Source organism: Crotalus tigris, unplaced genomic scaffold (assembly GCF_016545835.1).
Source record: "Crotalus tigris isolate CLP2741 ecotype Arizona unplaced genomic scaffold, ASM1654583v1 scf7180000018183.1131761, whole genome shotgun sequence".
Classification (NCBI taxonomy): Eukaryota; Metazoa; Chordata; class Lepidosauria; order Squamata; family Viperidae; genus Crotalus; species Crotalus tigris.
This window is the reverse complement of record NW_024096870.1, coordinates 226,427-243,843: the sequence shown is the minus strand read 5'-3', so window position 1 is coordinate 243,843 and position 17,417 is coordinate 226,427. Positions and strand designations below refer to the sequence as shown.

Here is a 17,417-nt window from a genome sequence, read left to right as displayed (position 1 = left end):
TGTGTATGTGTGTGTTTTTAAGCGAGACCTACTGCTAGATAAACCTGTCCGTTTAACCCAAACGCCGCCCATTCAAATGGGAAAGCCCGGTGGTCTGAATGGACTTGCTTAGATCTGTGGCCCCAACACAGAATTTGCAGAAGGCGCTGTACTTGCCCTGTGGTGCTGGGGGGAGGGGAGAGATGCTTTTGTTACTCTCCCGGGCAACTGTTTCCCTTGGGCCAAAGGCTTCGCGGGCAATTTCCAGAATCCGGACCGCAGATGGCGGAGGAAATTGCAGAGCCAGGCTCCTTTCTGTCTGAGTGGTGGACGGTCATTCCTTCCCTAGTCATTTCTCTGCTTGCGGTGAGAATCCAAACAACCAAGGCTTTTTATACCTAGCAGCTGTCGAGTTGAGCTTTCCTAAGAATAAATTGCATTCATTCAACATTGTCTAATGGCTGAGATGTACTTGAGAGGAGAAGGTCATGTGATGATTGGGGGGCAAAAAAAGGAAGCCACGAAGAAATAGCACCAGCCCTCGAAAGCTGGAGTGAGTCTTCGCCTTAAAACACGCCAAAGTCTCCGCGTGCATTGTAGAAGTAGGGGCGAGGGCGGAGTGGAGGAAAAACTGGCTTGCATTCTCCCTCCAAATACCAACTACAATAATCCTTGTTGAGCCCTCCTCTCTCGAGGTTTGCCGCTTGTAAATAATGGAAATTTAAACTATGCTATCCCTTTTCCTCCTTGTTAATGGGACCTAAGAAAGGAGGAAAGCTCGCAGGGAAGGACAGCCAGAGAAACTGTGCACGTCCCTCTGACCTTAGAGTAGTTCTTTTGGTTTTTTATTTGCATGCTCAAAGAAGACAGTGGGAAGCGAGTTTTACCAAGGCTTACAGTTCTTTCTTTCTCGTCCTCGAACACATATGCATTTTAAGGGAGGGAGGGAGGGAGGGAGGAAGGAAGGAAGGAAGGAAGGAAGGAAGAAAGGAAGAAAGGAAGAAAGGAAGAAAGGAAAAAGAGAACACATTTCGTCAACTTAGACAAGGACAGAAAGAAAAAGAACAGATACAAGAAAAGTGGAAACCAAGGCGAATCTTCTGCATGTGGGAGATATTTGTGGTCTGGATACCCGTTCAGAAGTCGCCATTCTGCCGGTTCCACGCGTCCGGCGCCTTGGCCACCTAACGGCATCACTGAGCCTCTGGCCCTGCGGCACCCACAAACCCCGTTTGATCTCTGCTCCAGCCGCCGCAGCTCAGGGACCAGGCTGAAATGCGTTCTCCTGAAGTCTGTCTCCGCTGCTTTCGAAACCTCCCGGCGCCCTCCACGCTCCAGATTGTAATTTGTCCAAACCTTTAACAAAGAGCCCCGGAAGAGAAATCAGACAGGCAACGCTGAGGGTTCGGGGTGCAGGCCATCGAATTGCCGTTCATCGTTTTCCTCTTAACTTTCTCTCTCTGACTTCTCTCTTCTTTCTCATTAATCCATTTAAGTACTGTTTCTTCATTTCACTTCTTTCAAACAGCTACCTCCCCCGCCATTGGTCTCAAAATTTATTACAATATATTCCCAGTCATTGCCAGTCATGCCTCTCAATCAACTTAAGCGAAGCTCAAACTCAGGAAAAGAAATCTGTACGCGCCTTCAGCCGACTTCTTCGAACCCCTGAGAAGCTACAACGCAGCTTCTCTCGGGGGAAGCTCTTGGTCCGCTCAGGGGATTTTCCTTCCAAGCAGATCTGAACAGAATCAATATACCCCTAAGAAAGTGCCTGAGCTCTGCGGGACGTCGATTTAATGTCGATTTACTAAATAAATGAACGGAGCATCTGTCTCTTTTTTACTTCGTAAAAAACATTAATTTATACGAGCGTGGAAGGAGCCCAAAACAACCGTTTAAAACAGAGGATAACCTCTTTTCCTTCTTCTTCCAACCCTGCACATTACATTCAAACGGGACGTGCGCTTTATTGATTTCTATGAATCTTTCAAGTCCTTCTTGATTAATAAGGGGTTAATAATAAGAATTTGCCTAGATGGCTCTTGATGGGAGAAGTAAGGAAAGCTCAGGACGACGGGAGGAAGTAAAGGCCGAATTGCCCTGCAGTGTAGAGTCAGGCAAGCTGTCACTCCGGAAAGCCGAAGGGCTCAGATCCAGCAGCTACGTCGCTCGCTTGCTGGGTCTGCCTCGGGCGAGTGAGAGGTTCTTTTCCGCTCCTCCTCTCCTCTCTCGGGGGGTCTGATGGTCTTCTGGCCCGGACTTTTTCTCGGAAACTCCGAAGCAGCAGCCGCAGCAGTTTGCCGGGGAAATGTCCCAAGAGCCGCGTTTGCCTCGGCAGAGCCGAAGCTGGGGGGATCCAAGAAGTGCGGAATAAGCAAGTCCCTGTACCCGCATTGCAGCGTTAATAGCCAGGTTAACTGCCGCCGTCTGATTAAACACAACGTTATGGAAACCAACTGCTGCTTTATTCCTTTCGCATCAGAGAGGTCGTTCCAAAGTTTAGCGATTAGCAATACAAATCCTAAAGTAAAGGTGTTTAATTTAAAAGGAAATGAATCCCGGCTCCTCCTCGACAACCTGACCTGGTGTTATGGCAAGAAATCCCGCCGCCTTTTCCTTAAATGCAGTGGGGCTGCACACATTCGTTGCGGGTAAACACTCCTGTGTAGAGGACCGCTCTCCTTCCAAGGAACCATGCTAGGATCCGGGTGTAAATTGACTTAATGCCTCAACCGGAAAATCGGGATCAAGCCAAATGCTTGGATTTAACCGAATTGCGAATTGCCGGTGGGGGCTCCAAATGGCTTCCTTGCGTTTACTGCTCTCCTGACAGCCATCTGCCATACTGAGGGCAAGTCAAGCTCCCTCAGAAACCAGGGCAAAGTCCTCAGGTGCCTGTAAATAATTAAGATTGCACTCACCGTCCTTTCCCTCCTTAATGAGTCTTAAAATCGGGCCATTCCAGATTTAAACCAGGGCATGTTGCAGGCCAGGCTATGGGTGCTATTGACTGTCTTTATATGGGGCAAATTTAGCATTTGCCCATTTGCTGCCATAGCTGGTTGTTTATTTTCATTAAACTCCCCATTGGCAAGATTCCCCTGCATTCACACGTGTGAAAAGGCATTCATTTCAGATTGGCTTGTTTGGCCAAAAGGGATAATGACAGTTATAGGGTAAGGCTGCTCTTCTGGGATTTCAGTAGAAATGGGAAGGCTTTCCGTTGAATCCCTGTGCAGTGAGAAGCAAAGGCCTGACACACACACTGCTTTTCTCCCATTGAGCCAAAGGTTACAGTGTAGGCTTTAGTGGCAGTGGAAACTTGGAGTTAGATTTAGCCACCATTTAAAATGAATCAGTGAAGTGAATGGGACTTTTTCCCACCTCGATTCAGTGAATTCTCTGTGAATGAGATTCGGAAGTTAAATTTCATTCGTTTAATTTTGAATCTAGTGAATGAGTGGCAGTCTTAATCTAACCCTGAATTAACAGCAAGGCTTCTCTTGCTGGCAGAAAACGTGTAGATTACTCTAAGAATGCTTACTCAGCACCTCTAAGAATGCTTACTTGGGAGTAAGTCCCACAGCTAAACATGAGCCCTACTACAGTCCACTTTAAGGTCTGCAGCTATCACATTTTGTCTCACTTCAGCCTTTGTCTGTGGCCCCTTGAGGAGTGGGTAGCAGTGAGATCAAGCAGCAATCTTGAAATAAAACAGGGTGCCCATATTGCAAAATCCAGGGTTGGAGTGCAAAGATCTCTTCTGATGGACCAGAGCCTATACAATTATTTTATGTATTCCTCAACTTCTTTCCCATTTTCAGGTCACATGTAAGCTGTAATTTTCCTTTCAGGATTTCTTCTCTAAGCAACAGATATCAAGAAACTTGTATTCTTGTATAGTTCTATGACTATGATCAGAAAGCATTAAGCTCACATGCTGGGTAGAGCAACAGAAACAAAAAAAAAAGTTTTCATTCAAGAATTCTCCGGATAAGTGTGATTATTTGATCTATTGCTCCCTTTATGTTAGGGACTGTGTTCTAAACTATTTCAACCTTGCTCTTCTTCCCAAGAATGCAGGGGAGGAAAAAAAAATCTTTCTACCACATATTGATCCTGCCTTAGGGACAAGCTAGATGTTGCCTAGGTTCAAATATCTAGTTTGTGCATGAAATGAACTCCCCCCCCCCATGTTCAACATTTCATATGCACAAAAATTACATATGTATATTAATTTTTATCAAGACTTTGTTACCTATCATACTTCAGAAAGTTCAAGCCATGAAAGTCACCTGGGTGCATTCTCTCTCAGCCCAACCCACCTCACAGGATGGTTGTTGAGGGGAAAAGAGGAGGAAGGTGTGTTAGATATGTTTACTGCCTTGAATTATTTGTAAAAATAGTAAAATGCATGCATTTTTTAGCCTAACACTACTGTTGGATCAAACATGTTTTCCTCATGTTTACTGGCCCCACTAATAATAGCAGTCATAAAGTAGTTGTTTGGATGTGCCTTGTATTGTTAAATACAAAAAGTACAAGCATATGTTGAAATATTTTTTTTTAGCAGAAATGTAAACATTAAGACTTTGAAGTGCTGTTGAAAAGATTCAATTACTTACCCAGGCTAAATGAAGAGACAGCTGATTTCAGGTGGGGATACCAGACAGACCAAAAAGCCTGAGGAAAAAAGCAATAAGATTAAAATCATTTTAGGTAAGAAAGGCATTAATTCATGGCTCAGGTCAGCCTTTTGGACTGTTTCCTTAATGTCAGACCCGGTTCTCCCCTTTTTAGAACATACAATTCCTGCTTTTATCTTTCCCCCCTCCCCCATCTCCTTTCTTCTTTCCTCTTGTTTTGGAGAGGAAGATATTTTCTTTTTTTACATATATGAATAACACTGAACAAGCAGGCATCATTTTATATCAAAGGAATCTTATGCAGACCTATATAATGGAACAATGTGGCTTGCAAATAGAGACTCATTAATAAAATTTTCAGGCTGTTATGGTCCTGTAGCTGGATCCCTTCTCATTATACTCCAGATCTTGTTTTCTTTCTGAACTGTGGAAAGCTTTACATTTAAGTGACAATAAATGGCAATGTAAATGGCTTGCCTCAGCATCAAATATTCTTCCTTCATCTTTGTAAATGTAATATTTGTATAATAATTTAACCAGTTTTAATTATAGATATACTTTTATATCAACCATACAATACTATTGTATTCTGGTATATTATTCATTGGTTGGCAATATATAGAAATACTTACATCATTATATCATATAATACATCTGAACTGAGACAATCAAACCTCTTCTTAGTTTTACTGCCAATCCATTTTAATAGATAAGATTTTCCGCCAAAAGACAGGGCAGGCACGAAGATACTTACAGAAAAACATTGTTAAACACTTGCATTAATCTCTGAATTCTGAGGGGGGGATGGGCAGAGACTTTTCCTGGTTTGTTTTAATTATATTACGGATAGGAACGGCAGCCAATCCTAAAAGAGAACCTGAACAATTAGCAGCGCGAAGATCAAAAAAAAAAAAAAACGTTTTATGGCTCAGAGGAAAATGCCCCGCCCCGGTCTGCAGCGATTGGGCTAAAGAGCCTCTGACGACATATATTAACCCGAACTGCCCTAAAGATGTAGCTGTACCCGGAGATCAAACTGGGAAACTCGACCAGTGCGTTGCGCAGCTCCGAGTCTGCTACCTAAGCGTTGTGCTCTGTTTCCTCCTCTCCCTCTTTCTTCCCTCTTTCGAGACCAGCCTTATCACTCTTCTCAGCGGGTTCCACGTCGGAGCAGGAAGACCGCCGGATTTCCTCCCCTCCCCCGAAGACGGACTGGCTGGGTTTTGTATTCCCGGGAGCTGAGGGAGAGGAACTAAAACCCAAGAGGAGAAGGCTGCTCACCCTTTAAGCGAAGGAGACGCGATTGCCATCCAGGCGGCGGGCCTGGGAAGCAGGGCGGCAGAGGGGAGGGAGACGTGGGGAAATTAGAAAAACAAAATGCAGGTGTAAGTAAACCCGCCCGCTCTATTGCTGTTTTGGTCGACAACAACTCGGAAGGGAGGACCGCCAATCCATTTGGAGAGGGGGGCTGCTTTCCTTACCTATTCTGCAGCGGGCGGGCGCTCCCAAGGTTAAGCCCCCTCCCGCCCCGTATGAGGGCGGCGGTGGGGACTGATCCTGCCCTGTCGGCGCCCGGGGGACTTAGCAGCGCCTGCCCGATGGCGACGAGCCGGTGCTAAGGCGGGGGTCTTCACGGGAGCGGAGATCCAGGGCAGCGGATCCGGGGTGGCGGGCGGCCGCGGAAGGCCGGTGGCGATGAGTTTGGTAGGTGGCTTCCCACACCACTCGGTGGTCCACCATGACGGCTACCCCTTCGCCGCCGCGGCCGCCGCGGCCGCCGCCAGCCGCTGCAGCCACGAGGAGAACCCCTACTTCCACGGCTGGTTGATCAGCAGCCACCCTTCGGAGATGTCTCCGCCCGACTATAGCATGGCGCTCTCCTACAGCCCCGAGTACGCCAACGGAGCGCCAGGCCTGGAGCATCCGCACCACTACGTGGGCGGCGTGGCTCCCCCTGGTAGTGGCGGCGGGCCGCCGGGCTTGGGGGGCGGCCCCCGACCGGTCAAACGGCGTGGCACGGCCAACCGCAAGGAGCGGCGCAGGACTCAGAGCATCAACAGCGCCTTCGCCGAGCTGCGCGAGTGCATCCCCAACGTCCCGGCCGACACCAAGCTCTCCAAGATCAAGACGCTGCGTTTGGCCACCAGCTACATCGCCTACCTCATGGACCTCCTGGCCAAGGACGACGCCAATGGCGAGGCCGAGGCCTTCAAGGCTGAGATCAAGAAGACCGACCTCAAGGAGGACAAGAGGAAGAAGGAGCTGGTCAGTGTCCCCCGCGGGCCCGGGAGGGAAGGGGGTGGGAAAGGCGAGGCTCACAGGCCAGCCACGCCGAACCCTCTCTGCTTAGGCCAGCCCTTTCCCTTCGGAGGGCGGCTGAATGACGTTGCTCAGAAGCTTAGCGGATCGCGCTTCTTAGCCGCATCCGGCTAAGTCCGCCCTTAATCGATGGAAATTTAGGGACCAACCGGAGGGCGGGGGACAAGATACTGAGTTTCGGGTAATACAACAAAAGCGCGCGTCGTTTTTTAGAAAGGCCTCCCCTGTGGACCCAGGAGGAAATGCGTTTGGAATGGGGCTGCGAGGCTTGCTTGAGGGCCGGGCCCCAGCGTCCCCGATCCCAAGCCAAGCTCGCGAAGCCGAAACGAGTAGGGAAGAATTTGACCCGGGTCAAGGCTGGCTGCAGGGGACAGAGGCAATGATTTGGGGTTGATTTCAAAATTAAATATTCTCAATTTGAAGTCATTTGTATTTCAAATTTTGTATAAATATTGCATAATTTTTTTCTGGAGTTCAGAGCTGGGTAAATGAGAGGCCCCTGGATAGGAGAACATGCCTACCTCAGGTGTGAATTGCATTCCTGTGGCTGATTGGAAATGGTCCTCAAATAGCCATACATTCATATATAATAAAACATTCATCTTCCTTTATTCCTAAGGAAAACTTTTTAAAAATGAGAAAGACAGGGAGCGTCCAGAGAGCAGCCCCTTTGTTTCTCTTCTGACCAGGTTTAAGGATTTGCTGTGTAACTCGAATACAGGTCCATGGGGGGGGGGACACAAATATTTCTCTAGACAACACCGCAACTCACCCTTTAAAATAAATCTCGTTCCTTTCAGCTGTATTGGCTTCTAGTCTCAAGGCTTTTTAGGACTGCAGACCTGCAAAATTAGGCAAGGATCCACAAATTGGCTAAAGAATTTTGTAGAAACTGGCTTGGAAGCCAATATCCTGACCCTGAATGAAACTCTTCGGAACGTTCTCAGCAATGATATGCAGATAATCTACCAAGAACTCCTTTAAAAAAAAATCACTGGTTTTAGGAGAAGACTATATCTCTCATTCGTCTTGCTTTAGCTCTCCAATGTTGGAAAAGTTTCCACTCTAGTTAAAATCCAAATATTTTGGTTTTTGCTTAGATGTCGGTTGGCTTGGAAAAGATGCTAATTTTAGTTTGAGGATGAAACCTTCAGTTTGCAACCCTCCCAGTTACAAGTTTCCCGGCACAATCAACATTTTGACTTTAAATTGTTAATTAAGGCCCAAGACCATTCCCCCCCCCCTCCAGTTCTATCCTAGAATTTATAGATGTCTCTGGGAAGGAATATAATTTGGGAAGAGGAAGAGGATGAGGGACACCCTCTGTTGTTATGCCTGCAATAACAACTGCCTGGCAAACCCAGAGGAGGTGGAATAGTTTGACTCTAAATTTCAGGAGGCATTGCAGTTTCAGATTTACCCACCCCCACCCCCACAAGCGCCAGTGAGTATCCTTTGTCACTACATAAACATGCAAACTGCAAATATGTGATGTATTATTGCATTATTTATTATTATTCAATCTGGTAAGCTCCAGATAGCTCCAAATTTAATCATCCTCAGCAGAAGGCACAATATAGCTGGCAGGCACCATCCTGGGGAAACATGTACAATTGGACATTAACTGAAATCTCCAAAAGTTGCACTTGGCTCACACTGTTTGGTGCTTTCTACTCAATTTCTTTCAGAAAATATCCAAGTCTGGCTGCATTTTTGCTTCCATTTGTATAGTAAACTAAATGGTGGGCTTAGAATTAGAATGGGCACACAACTTTATTTTAAACCAGCTACAGCTTATATAGTAGCTTATAGAAAGCACTTCCTCTTCTATCAATACTTCCATGTTTCTTGATTTCTTTCAAGATAAAAGCAACAGAAAAGGCTTGACTGTAAGCAGGTTTCCCTATGTGATCAGTCGACAATCTCTGATTATTTTCTTTCATATTTGAGATACTATTTATGGAAATAAACATTGTCAGGTTTTAGGGCATGAAAGCTATTAGATACATCCCTAACCAGACCAGAAGAATTAAGGTTACTGACAAGCCAGACAGTCATTTTGAAGTTGTAGTTTGGGAGAGGGTCAAGATAAAGAAATAAATAAATTCCAAATTGGAATTTCATTTCAAGCAGGCATGCTAATCCATGAAATTGATGGAATATATCCATATATAAACTTACAGCAGCTGGAGCATGCAGTGGATTGGGGCCTCAAAAATTTACATTCACTTAAAAAAATTCAATGGAAAAATTAATGGCATTTTGATTGAAATATCTCCCATATAAAATATGTATCCAATTTTGGAGATATATGTTTTAATTTTTGAAGGCTGGAACCTTTTTGAACAGTGTCAAATCTTCTTGTAGGGCTATAGTTAGAATAAAAAATACCGGTCAGTTTAATATTAGCTCTTTAACTGGCATAGGGTGGATTCTGGTGGAAATATATTTCCCTGGACTTGCTATCCTCCCAAGGGGGTAAAAAAAAACCTTTAACTGTGATTATATCAATATTTGAGATAGCCCATTTAACAATCAATTAAGCTGGATTTTAGCATGTGTGTATCAGAGACATCAATTTTTCTTGCAGATATGGTGCAGACAATATATAGCTGAGTGGCAAAATGATGAATTTGGGGACTGGGCTATGTGTGCATGTGTGTTTTACAGCAAGTTTACTAAGAGGCTTATTCTACACAGCTTTTGCATTTCGTATCAGTACAATCGCAGGTTATTTGACTATACATTTGCAATTAAGACGACCCCATGATCATCAGAGGCAATTTTTTATTTGGGATTTAAATAAAGATTTTAAATAGGTATGTATGTGTGTGCCCATGATTCACCCAGAAAGGAATATCAAAATTGTTAAAATATGGATTACATTGCAGTATTTTGTTCTGATTTGTGATCAGGCTGGTCTGGAAGACGTAAAGCTGAATGGGCATCCCATAAATTCAGAAGGGAGAGTAAGGTTTCTTTTACCGCAGTTCCCTTGCTTTGCACCGAGATGCTTTGAGATCCAGCCGGCTGGCTTGCAAAGTAACCCCAGCACGAATCTGCAAAGAAGTAAACGTCCGTTGAAATAAACTGGCGCTTGCTTCAAACATGTGGATACCATCTACGATTGCAGCCTTAATTACTTTATGAACCGCTAGTGCCTGTGAATAAACCGGCCTGTGAAAAATAAAAAACACTGAATCTGATTTTCAGGTTTTCTGTTCCGCAGCCAGGTCGGTCGGTCAGTCCCGCAGAACACCCCCAAAGGGTACGGATGGGAGGTGGTGATCCAGAAATGAGAGGAAGGGAGGATAATGGCTTTGTCTCTCCTCTTCACTCCCCTTTTTCAAACAGAACGAGATCTTGAAAAGCACAGTGAGCAGCAACGACAAGAAAACCAAGGGAAGGACTGGCTGGCCCCAGCACGTTTGGGCTCTGGAGCTCAAGCAGTGAAAGCGGAGCGTGAAGAGTGGAGAACTCGTCCCTTCTGGGACTCTGGACCTTCCAAGCGAGGTTGCTGAGCTGAGGACTTTTCCTTCTTGCCCTTGTTTTGGAATCCTATGGTTTATTTATGTGCAATTTCCCTCCCCTAGTCTTTCTTCTTAAAAACAAAATGTGGATCCTGGAAGAAAAGCAATCCATCTTTCAATGAAGTAAATGAAGAGGAAAACTCAAGCGTGGTAAGAAGAAACACGCGGTCCAAATGGTGGTTCCCCCTTCTATCGTGATGAATGCTACCCTTGCTTTGTTTGTATACCCAGGGAACAAAAAGACATCAAAATCAAAAATGAAGGCATTAGTGTGTAATATGAAGTGTATACCTTTAATACCTGCTCTGTTTTGAATGATTGTGGAGGATAACTCTAATCCAAAGCAGTTGCTTCCCCTGGTTCCCCCCCCCTCCTCAGGTTTCCTATCTTACCCGAGGTAGGACTTCAGATTGTAAGAGTTCTCCCTCCCCTCCCTTCCCCTCCACCCACCAGTGAAGAAAAGAGTGTCTAACAGTTCTTTGTTAATCTGCACTTCAGTCCTAAAAGAAGCAAAGCAAAAATTAAAATTAAGCAAACTACAATCCGTGCTGTTGAATAATTAATATTGAGAGGCCCCAATGTTGTAAGTATTCGTTGGATCCTAAGTGTATTTTTTAAAAAGTTAAACACAAGACTTACATTTTATAACCTGAAAGGCTTTAAAACCAAACTCAAAATCCTTTTAAAAAAAATGTCTAGAAGTTAACCAATTACTTTAGGTTAAAGTAAACCTAAAAATACAATTCGATTATGAAGACAATATATAAAAACCTTCACAGCCAAGTAAAGGTACTTAAGAACAGTTTGCAGTTTTGTCTAGTTGTTTTTTTAAAAAACAAGGTTAAACAAGTTGTCTAGTTGTTTTTATTTGGGAAAAGAACGGAGGTTACATAGGTGGTTTGGAAACTGAAGAGCCAACAGAAATTCCAAAGGCGGGACATGTTTATTCAATTGTTATGATTTTGACATTCTGGCTCGGAGCAGGTTTTTCTCAAAGGGACATTCCTTTGTGATCAAAAGAGAGAAGACTTCTTAGCCTTTCATTTATGTAAGAGTCGATGTGGAAAAAGGAACGGCAGTACCCAGTTTTCCTTTGCTTTTAGGGGAAGAAGAGAGGGATAGTGTCCTTTTGTACTGTGATTTTTATTGATGGACTAATAATTTACCACCGCCTTCGAAAGGTGTTTGTTGTGAAAGAGGGAGGACACCAAAGACGGAAGCTAATCTGAGTCTGTCTCTCACACTTATCAGAATGAGGGCTCCCCCCCCCCCACACACACACACACACGCTGGCTTTGCTGCTTGGCGTGGGCCTTCCAGCTTGCAAGGCGTCGTTTGAAGCGGTTTCTGACGGCAAAACACCGAGAGGCTTTGACTGGGGGAGGCCAACGCAGAGTTTAGCCGGTCGGTTGGCCTGATTACATAGCACTTTAGGCATCTGGAAAATGTGTGTGAGTGCCATTTACCATGTGAATGACTTTCTCCTTACTTGCGATATCCCCGAGCGAACATTTTCCAAGACCTTTTTATTTTTATTTTAACTCTACGAAAAAATGCTCTGGCAAAAGGCTGGCGAATTAGAATTGGCTTGTTTGCATAGGAAGAGGGAGGGGAGAGGGGGGCTTGCGATGCGGGGCGCTGGTGGCACTTGGAACCACACCGGAGAAAAAAAGCGCCGGACTTGGGCAGCCACGTCTTCCTCTCGCGCCTTAAAAAACGACCGAGGGCCTGGTCTTTGCTTTGGGCGAGGGCACTGGGAAGTCGAGGCGTAAGAAATCGCGTTTTTTTTCCCCCGGCCTCTGTGGGCAATAGGCATTACCTAGAAGTCAAGCCAGAATATCAAGCAGAGAAAATGCGCATTGTCGATCCAGCAATCATAATAACTACCGATATACAAATTTTAGGTTGAGGCAATAAGATCTAAGAGCCACCGATCCGGAAGCGGGGGATTAAGATCGCTTGCTTGACCGCTTTTTGTTAGGGACTAAGTGACCGGAGCTTTTTGCTTTCCTTTTTCTCTTGCTTCTTTTTCTGCATCTGTACCCTTCGGCAAAGCGCGTTGTCTCTGCTCCAGATCCAAAGAGAAAGGCATATATGTCAGTTATAGTAGAAATACCAAGAAAGCTTCCAATGTACCTCGACCACTGCTTGCTCCTCTCCTTTTTCAATGGCTTGCCCCATTCACGTTCCCGAGGCCCAGCGGCGGCTGTCCGATGCCCCCTCCCAAAAGATCATCAGCAGCAGTTGTTTTGCCTCGTTGGCCAGGCCTCGCTGACTACAGGTTGCGAGGTTAGAACAACCGACCAGAATGATGTGCCCTCTTCTAGCAGTGGGGTCAGACTCCTTGGACTGGCTGGCGCACTTGCTTTCGAGAAAACGCCCTTCTCCTTTAAAAAAGAAAAAAGAAGAAAAAAAACCACTGCTACTGCACATTGCCCCCCCCCCACCCGCATCCTTCCCAGGATTTGTCCTGGGCGTTAATTTTCAGGTCACCAAAATTTCGGGTCAGCCCTTCCCGGCCTGGAGAATTTCTACTCTCCCGGCACAATCGCTTGTAATCAATAAACGATGATTTCACAACCTCTAAACACAATTTTTCACACTGGACTTAAAAAAAACCCCAGATCTTGCTGTCAGTCAGATGCCCCGAATTCTGGGGCCGCCGGTATTTTTCTTTTAAAATCTTCCCCACTTTAATTAAGGGAAGAAAGGTATTGTCTCCGCCGAATCACGCTTATTTCTTAACACTTCTAATTCCCGGGCAGTAGGGAGAACTCTAATCTGCGTCTGGTTATTTTATAGAAGTTATTTGAGGAAGGCAGTCTTCTTCTCACGCCAGTATTCGCAGCTCAGACGAAGCATGAAGGACAATTAGGAAGAAGTTATTTCCAAGAACTCAGAGAAACAATAAATATTGCGGCCTTTCGGCCGTACTCTCTTATGGACTCACCGTCTATCTTTCTGGGAGCGAACGAGCGCGCATGCATTCAGGCAACGCGAAATGAAAGCTGCGAGTGAGCAGGCAGGATCCAGCGCCCATAGTCGGGGGTTTTCCAAAGTGCGTTCAGTTCAGGTTTATTGGGATATGGTTATTGGGGGAATTCATCGCAAAGGCCTGGGCTGGACAGCACTACCTGAGCTGCCCGATTCGTTAATCAGAGTTCAAAAGCATATGGTTAAAATATATGTAGATTACACTAACCAGAACCAACATTTCCTTCTCAGATGGCAACACCGCAATATGCTCGTAAGCGGTCGTGGATTTCAAAGCTCATTGAAGGCAATGAGATTTCAAACCCAGGAGCCCAAGATCGAGGGCATAAATATAATAGAAGACATCCGTCAGTGACTGGAAAGCTTTCCTTCCTTCGCAGCAAAAATGATCTCTAGACTTTGGGCTTAAAATGGTCCCTTTCGGTCAGCTGGAGGTCCCAGGAAAAGGCGACGGCGGGCGGCGAAGTGCCTAGAGAGGGAAGCGGAGGGAAGGAGGGCTTTTTAAATTGCTCGCTAATGGGCCTGTTGCTGTTTTCTCAGGAGCAATCATTCCTGGAGCTAAATCGCGAGAGCCCTAGACAGGCCGGAGCCGACAAAAATGTAGCTTTTGACGTTAAAGGCTAAATGGGGAAGCGGGGCGGTGGGAAGGTGAATTGATGGCCGATTGGGATGTCAGGAGCCCTGGCCCGAGATCGCTGGGATGGAGCGGCGGGCCTGATAAGGTCCTGGTCAGAGTACGTGGCCCTTTCGGGCAGCGACTGGCGGGGACGTAGGGCGGGTCTGGCAGAAAGCAAGAGGCTTCGCACAGCCCCCTCTCTCGCCTTCCCTCCTCCTCCTCCTCCTCCTCCTCCTCTGCAAAGTTCCCGCGAAGGTCAAGCTTGAACGCTCTTCTCCCTCGCCTTTTGCGCGCGCGCAGATCGACCGCTGGAGACAGAACTGCTCTGAGATGAGCCTCGCCAAACTTGCTCCTTTTTTCACCTTCAGGCTGGGCGAAAAATGGCTTAAAAGGTGTGGCGAAAGTCTCTTAGGTAATCGGAGGAGAAAATTAACGAAAGAGCTTCGTGAAAAAGACGCTAGTGCAACTATTTTAAAACTAAAAAGCCTCCCCCCCCCCCGGAAAAGTCGCAGGGCTTGGAGGGAAGCGGATGCAGTCCGAAAACGCTCCTGCCCTTGCGCGGCTTCTTGGGTGTCGGTGGTTGCCCGGGGCTTTGGGGCTATTTTGCTCTTTCTTAGAAACCGGAATCAAGCTGGCTGAGAGCTCTGTACCATCCATTGGGTCTACTTAAGCCCATGGAAGACAACTAGCCTCAAGTCAGTTTTGAGACAGTTCGTATCCCATGGATGATTAGAGGTAAACTCTAAATAGGGATCAATCTGGATTGCAAGCCCACAATTTCTAAAAACAAAACAAAACAAAACAAAAAAAACCATAAGGAGCTCACAACATTTGAAAAAAACACCATAAAATATACAAAAGAAAATTCGTAAGAATACTGTATCCCCTTTACATTGAGATAAATCTAATGTTTTTTCTTCCCTTATAAAAAGAGCAATACTGTGTGTCTCGTGGTATCTTGAAGCTGAACATGCATGCAAACTTCTATAGGCTGTACCAAGATTCTTAGTTGCAGAAAAAATAAAAGCAAATCCATTGCTCCGTTTTTCTGGATATTCTATACTGCACATTACAACTGCAATACAAAAAAATATTTGTCTCAGTGAACTGGATGGAATTATTTCTAAATAATAGTTGCATGGGACTCTGCTGCCAACCCCTCATTGCAACTCTGTAAGAGTTTATTGGTCCCTGAGTTTGCTTGAGATTAGAGGGACTTACTTTCTGGTAAATTTATCAATGAACTAAAGTATTTAAGGATTTAGAAAAATACTTAAATACTTTCTAAAGTATTTAGAAAAAATTAATCTTCAGAACGATGTTGTTCTTGCTTCTCACCTATTTGCCAATCATCCTTTCTCTACTAACCAAGGCTTCCAGAGTAATTCAACCACCCTTAATGATATCACCACAATCAAGACAGGCTTTATACCTTCTAAAGAATGACCGGTGAAAGTAGCAGACTTAATAAGAAGGGATCTACACTGAGAAAGGCTGGGGTCTTTCCAAAGCATGGAATGCTTATTGGACTAGGTGGAGTTGGCTTGCTGGCCAATAGAAACTTGTGGAGCAATTCCTTCTCACTTGCTTAATTTCAGTTTACACTACTTAAGAGTTAACCAATTTTGTCAGTTGCAGCCTGGCACTCTGATCCTAAACACAGTTGCTTACAATTAAATCTCTTTGATTTCAATGGGACTTTACTTACCTATAATATCTTCTGTATGGACTATTCTTTTATAGCTTTGCAGGAGTACTGCTGCAAAGTATTTTTATTTACAGTAAATTGGGAACTTAAGCTTATTTTCTAGGAAGTGAATACTACTGGGATAGATGGGAAACGTACCCTTTGGTGGTATTATGGAGAGGAGAAAATCCTGTTTGCAGATGCCTGAAAACAACACTTAGTATTTCCTCTTTACCTAAGGAAGTACTCAGGCAAAGTGATCTATGTCTGCTTCTTAATATGACTACTTGAAAATAATAACAAGCAACCTCTACTACTGACTGGATCAGTATATACTTAATGCAGTCTATTTAAGATGTTCACAGTATAACATCTATTTTAATTACTAAACAGGAAACAGTGAAATTTTTTTTTTCATCTGATGCCCAAAGGCCATCCACCAAAGTTTAAAACAAAATCCAACTTGTTTTTAGAGAGGTTGTGATGGCATCATTCTTTTCCAGCTTTGTATAGTAATTCAAGGCAGGTTCTGTACAAGTGTGTGTGTGTGTGAATAATTAGCATTTGCACTAGGATGAAAATTCCAAATTTCATATATAAAATCAGAAATTTTATCTTTTTAGACAACTAGACTGAAAAGTGCATCTTTGAGTTCAGTTCTCTTTCTGTTATGTAAAAAACAACAGATAACATTAATGGTGGAAACATAAAAGCTAAACTTTGGAAATTAATAAGGCATTTTCCAATCTTTCTCTCGCCCTGGTAAGTAGTTTGTGAATTTTCCAGGTTATCCTGATGAAAAAAACTTTTTTTAAGAAGGAGAGTCTGATTAACCGTATTTGTTTGTTAAAGTTAATGCCAGGAGGAGCCATTATTTGACTTTTTCGGTAGTGATCACTTCAATGTCTGAATTTACTTACCAGGAATTAAATTCCATTGCACTGAAAAGGACTTATTTCCAATAGGCATATATTGAAAAGTAGTTGTCTTTTTCTGCCTTTGATCTCAGCGCTGTTGAGCAGTTTTTAAGTATACCTGGGTTACTCTCAAGTGTACATTTCATTGAAATAAATTACAACCATAAGAAAGTTGCCATCATGTCCCTTTGCCTACTCAGAAATAAGTTTTGATTAGCTAAACTGGACTTTTTTTGCCCCTCCTGTTCAACTGTGTCCCTGCCTGGACAAGTCCCTGTACCTTTCTTGACAAGATTTTTCAGAAGTGCTTTATCACTGCCTCCTTCCTTGGCTGAGAGAAGATGACTGGCTCCAGTCAAAATGTTTGGAAGGGGACAGGGTTGAGTGATTAAAACAAAATGGGGAAAGCTATCTGAATATTTTCAAGACAACCTTTAGTGAGAACAAATAAAGTTGAGCATAACATTCCTGTTTACTTCCAGACAAGTATGTATAAGAGTATAGTATGTATAGGGGTCAGCCTTAATCATGAATCCACCAACAATTCTGTAGATACAAAGGAACTGGTATCCAAATCGGGTCTGTATTGTAAAAATCCAGATGATCATTAGATGGGAGCCAAAAAAAACACAAACCAGCCAACCTTCCTTAATGCCATCTATCAATCATTGAGATCCTTTGGCTAGCCTGGGAGTTCTAATTATGTAAGATTACAATTCAAGTCTA

The 17,417-nt window shown here is 44.3% G+C and overlaps 1 protein-coding gene and 1 long non-coding RNA gene across 2 annotated transcripts in view; one reads left to right on the top strand and one right to left on the bottom strand.

Moving 5' to 3' along the window:
- LOC120310436 overlaps window positions 1-5,449 on the bottom strand; it is a 29,431-nt gene extending 23,982 nt beyond the window's left edge. The window contains exons 1-2 of the long non-coding RNA XR_005557356.1: window positions 5,261-5,449; window positions 4,608-4,665 (exon numbers count right to left, since the gene is read on the bottom strand). This is a non-coding gene — a long non-coding RNA (uncharacterized LOC120310436). The remainder of the gene's footprint in view (window positions 1-4,607; window positions 4,666-5,260) is intronic.
- A 187-nt stretch (window positions 5,450-5,636) lies between these two features.
- HAND2 (heart and neural crest derivatives expressed 2) lies at window positions 5,637-11,019 on the top strand. The gene is made up of 2 exons (XM_039348827.1): window positions 5,637-6,893; window positions 10,302-11,019. The coding sequence occupies exons 1-2, from the start codon at window positions 6,324-6,326 to the stop codon at window positions 10,398-10,400; spliced, it is 669 nt and encodes a 222-aa protein (XP_039204761.1). The 5' UTR covers window positions 5,637-6,323; the 3' UTR covers window positions 10,401-11,019.
- Window positions 11,020-17,417: the final 6,398 nt, after the last annotated feature.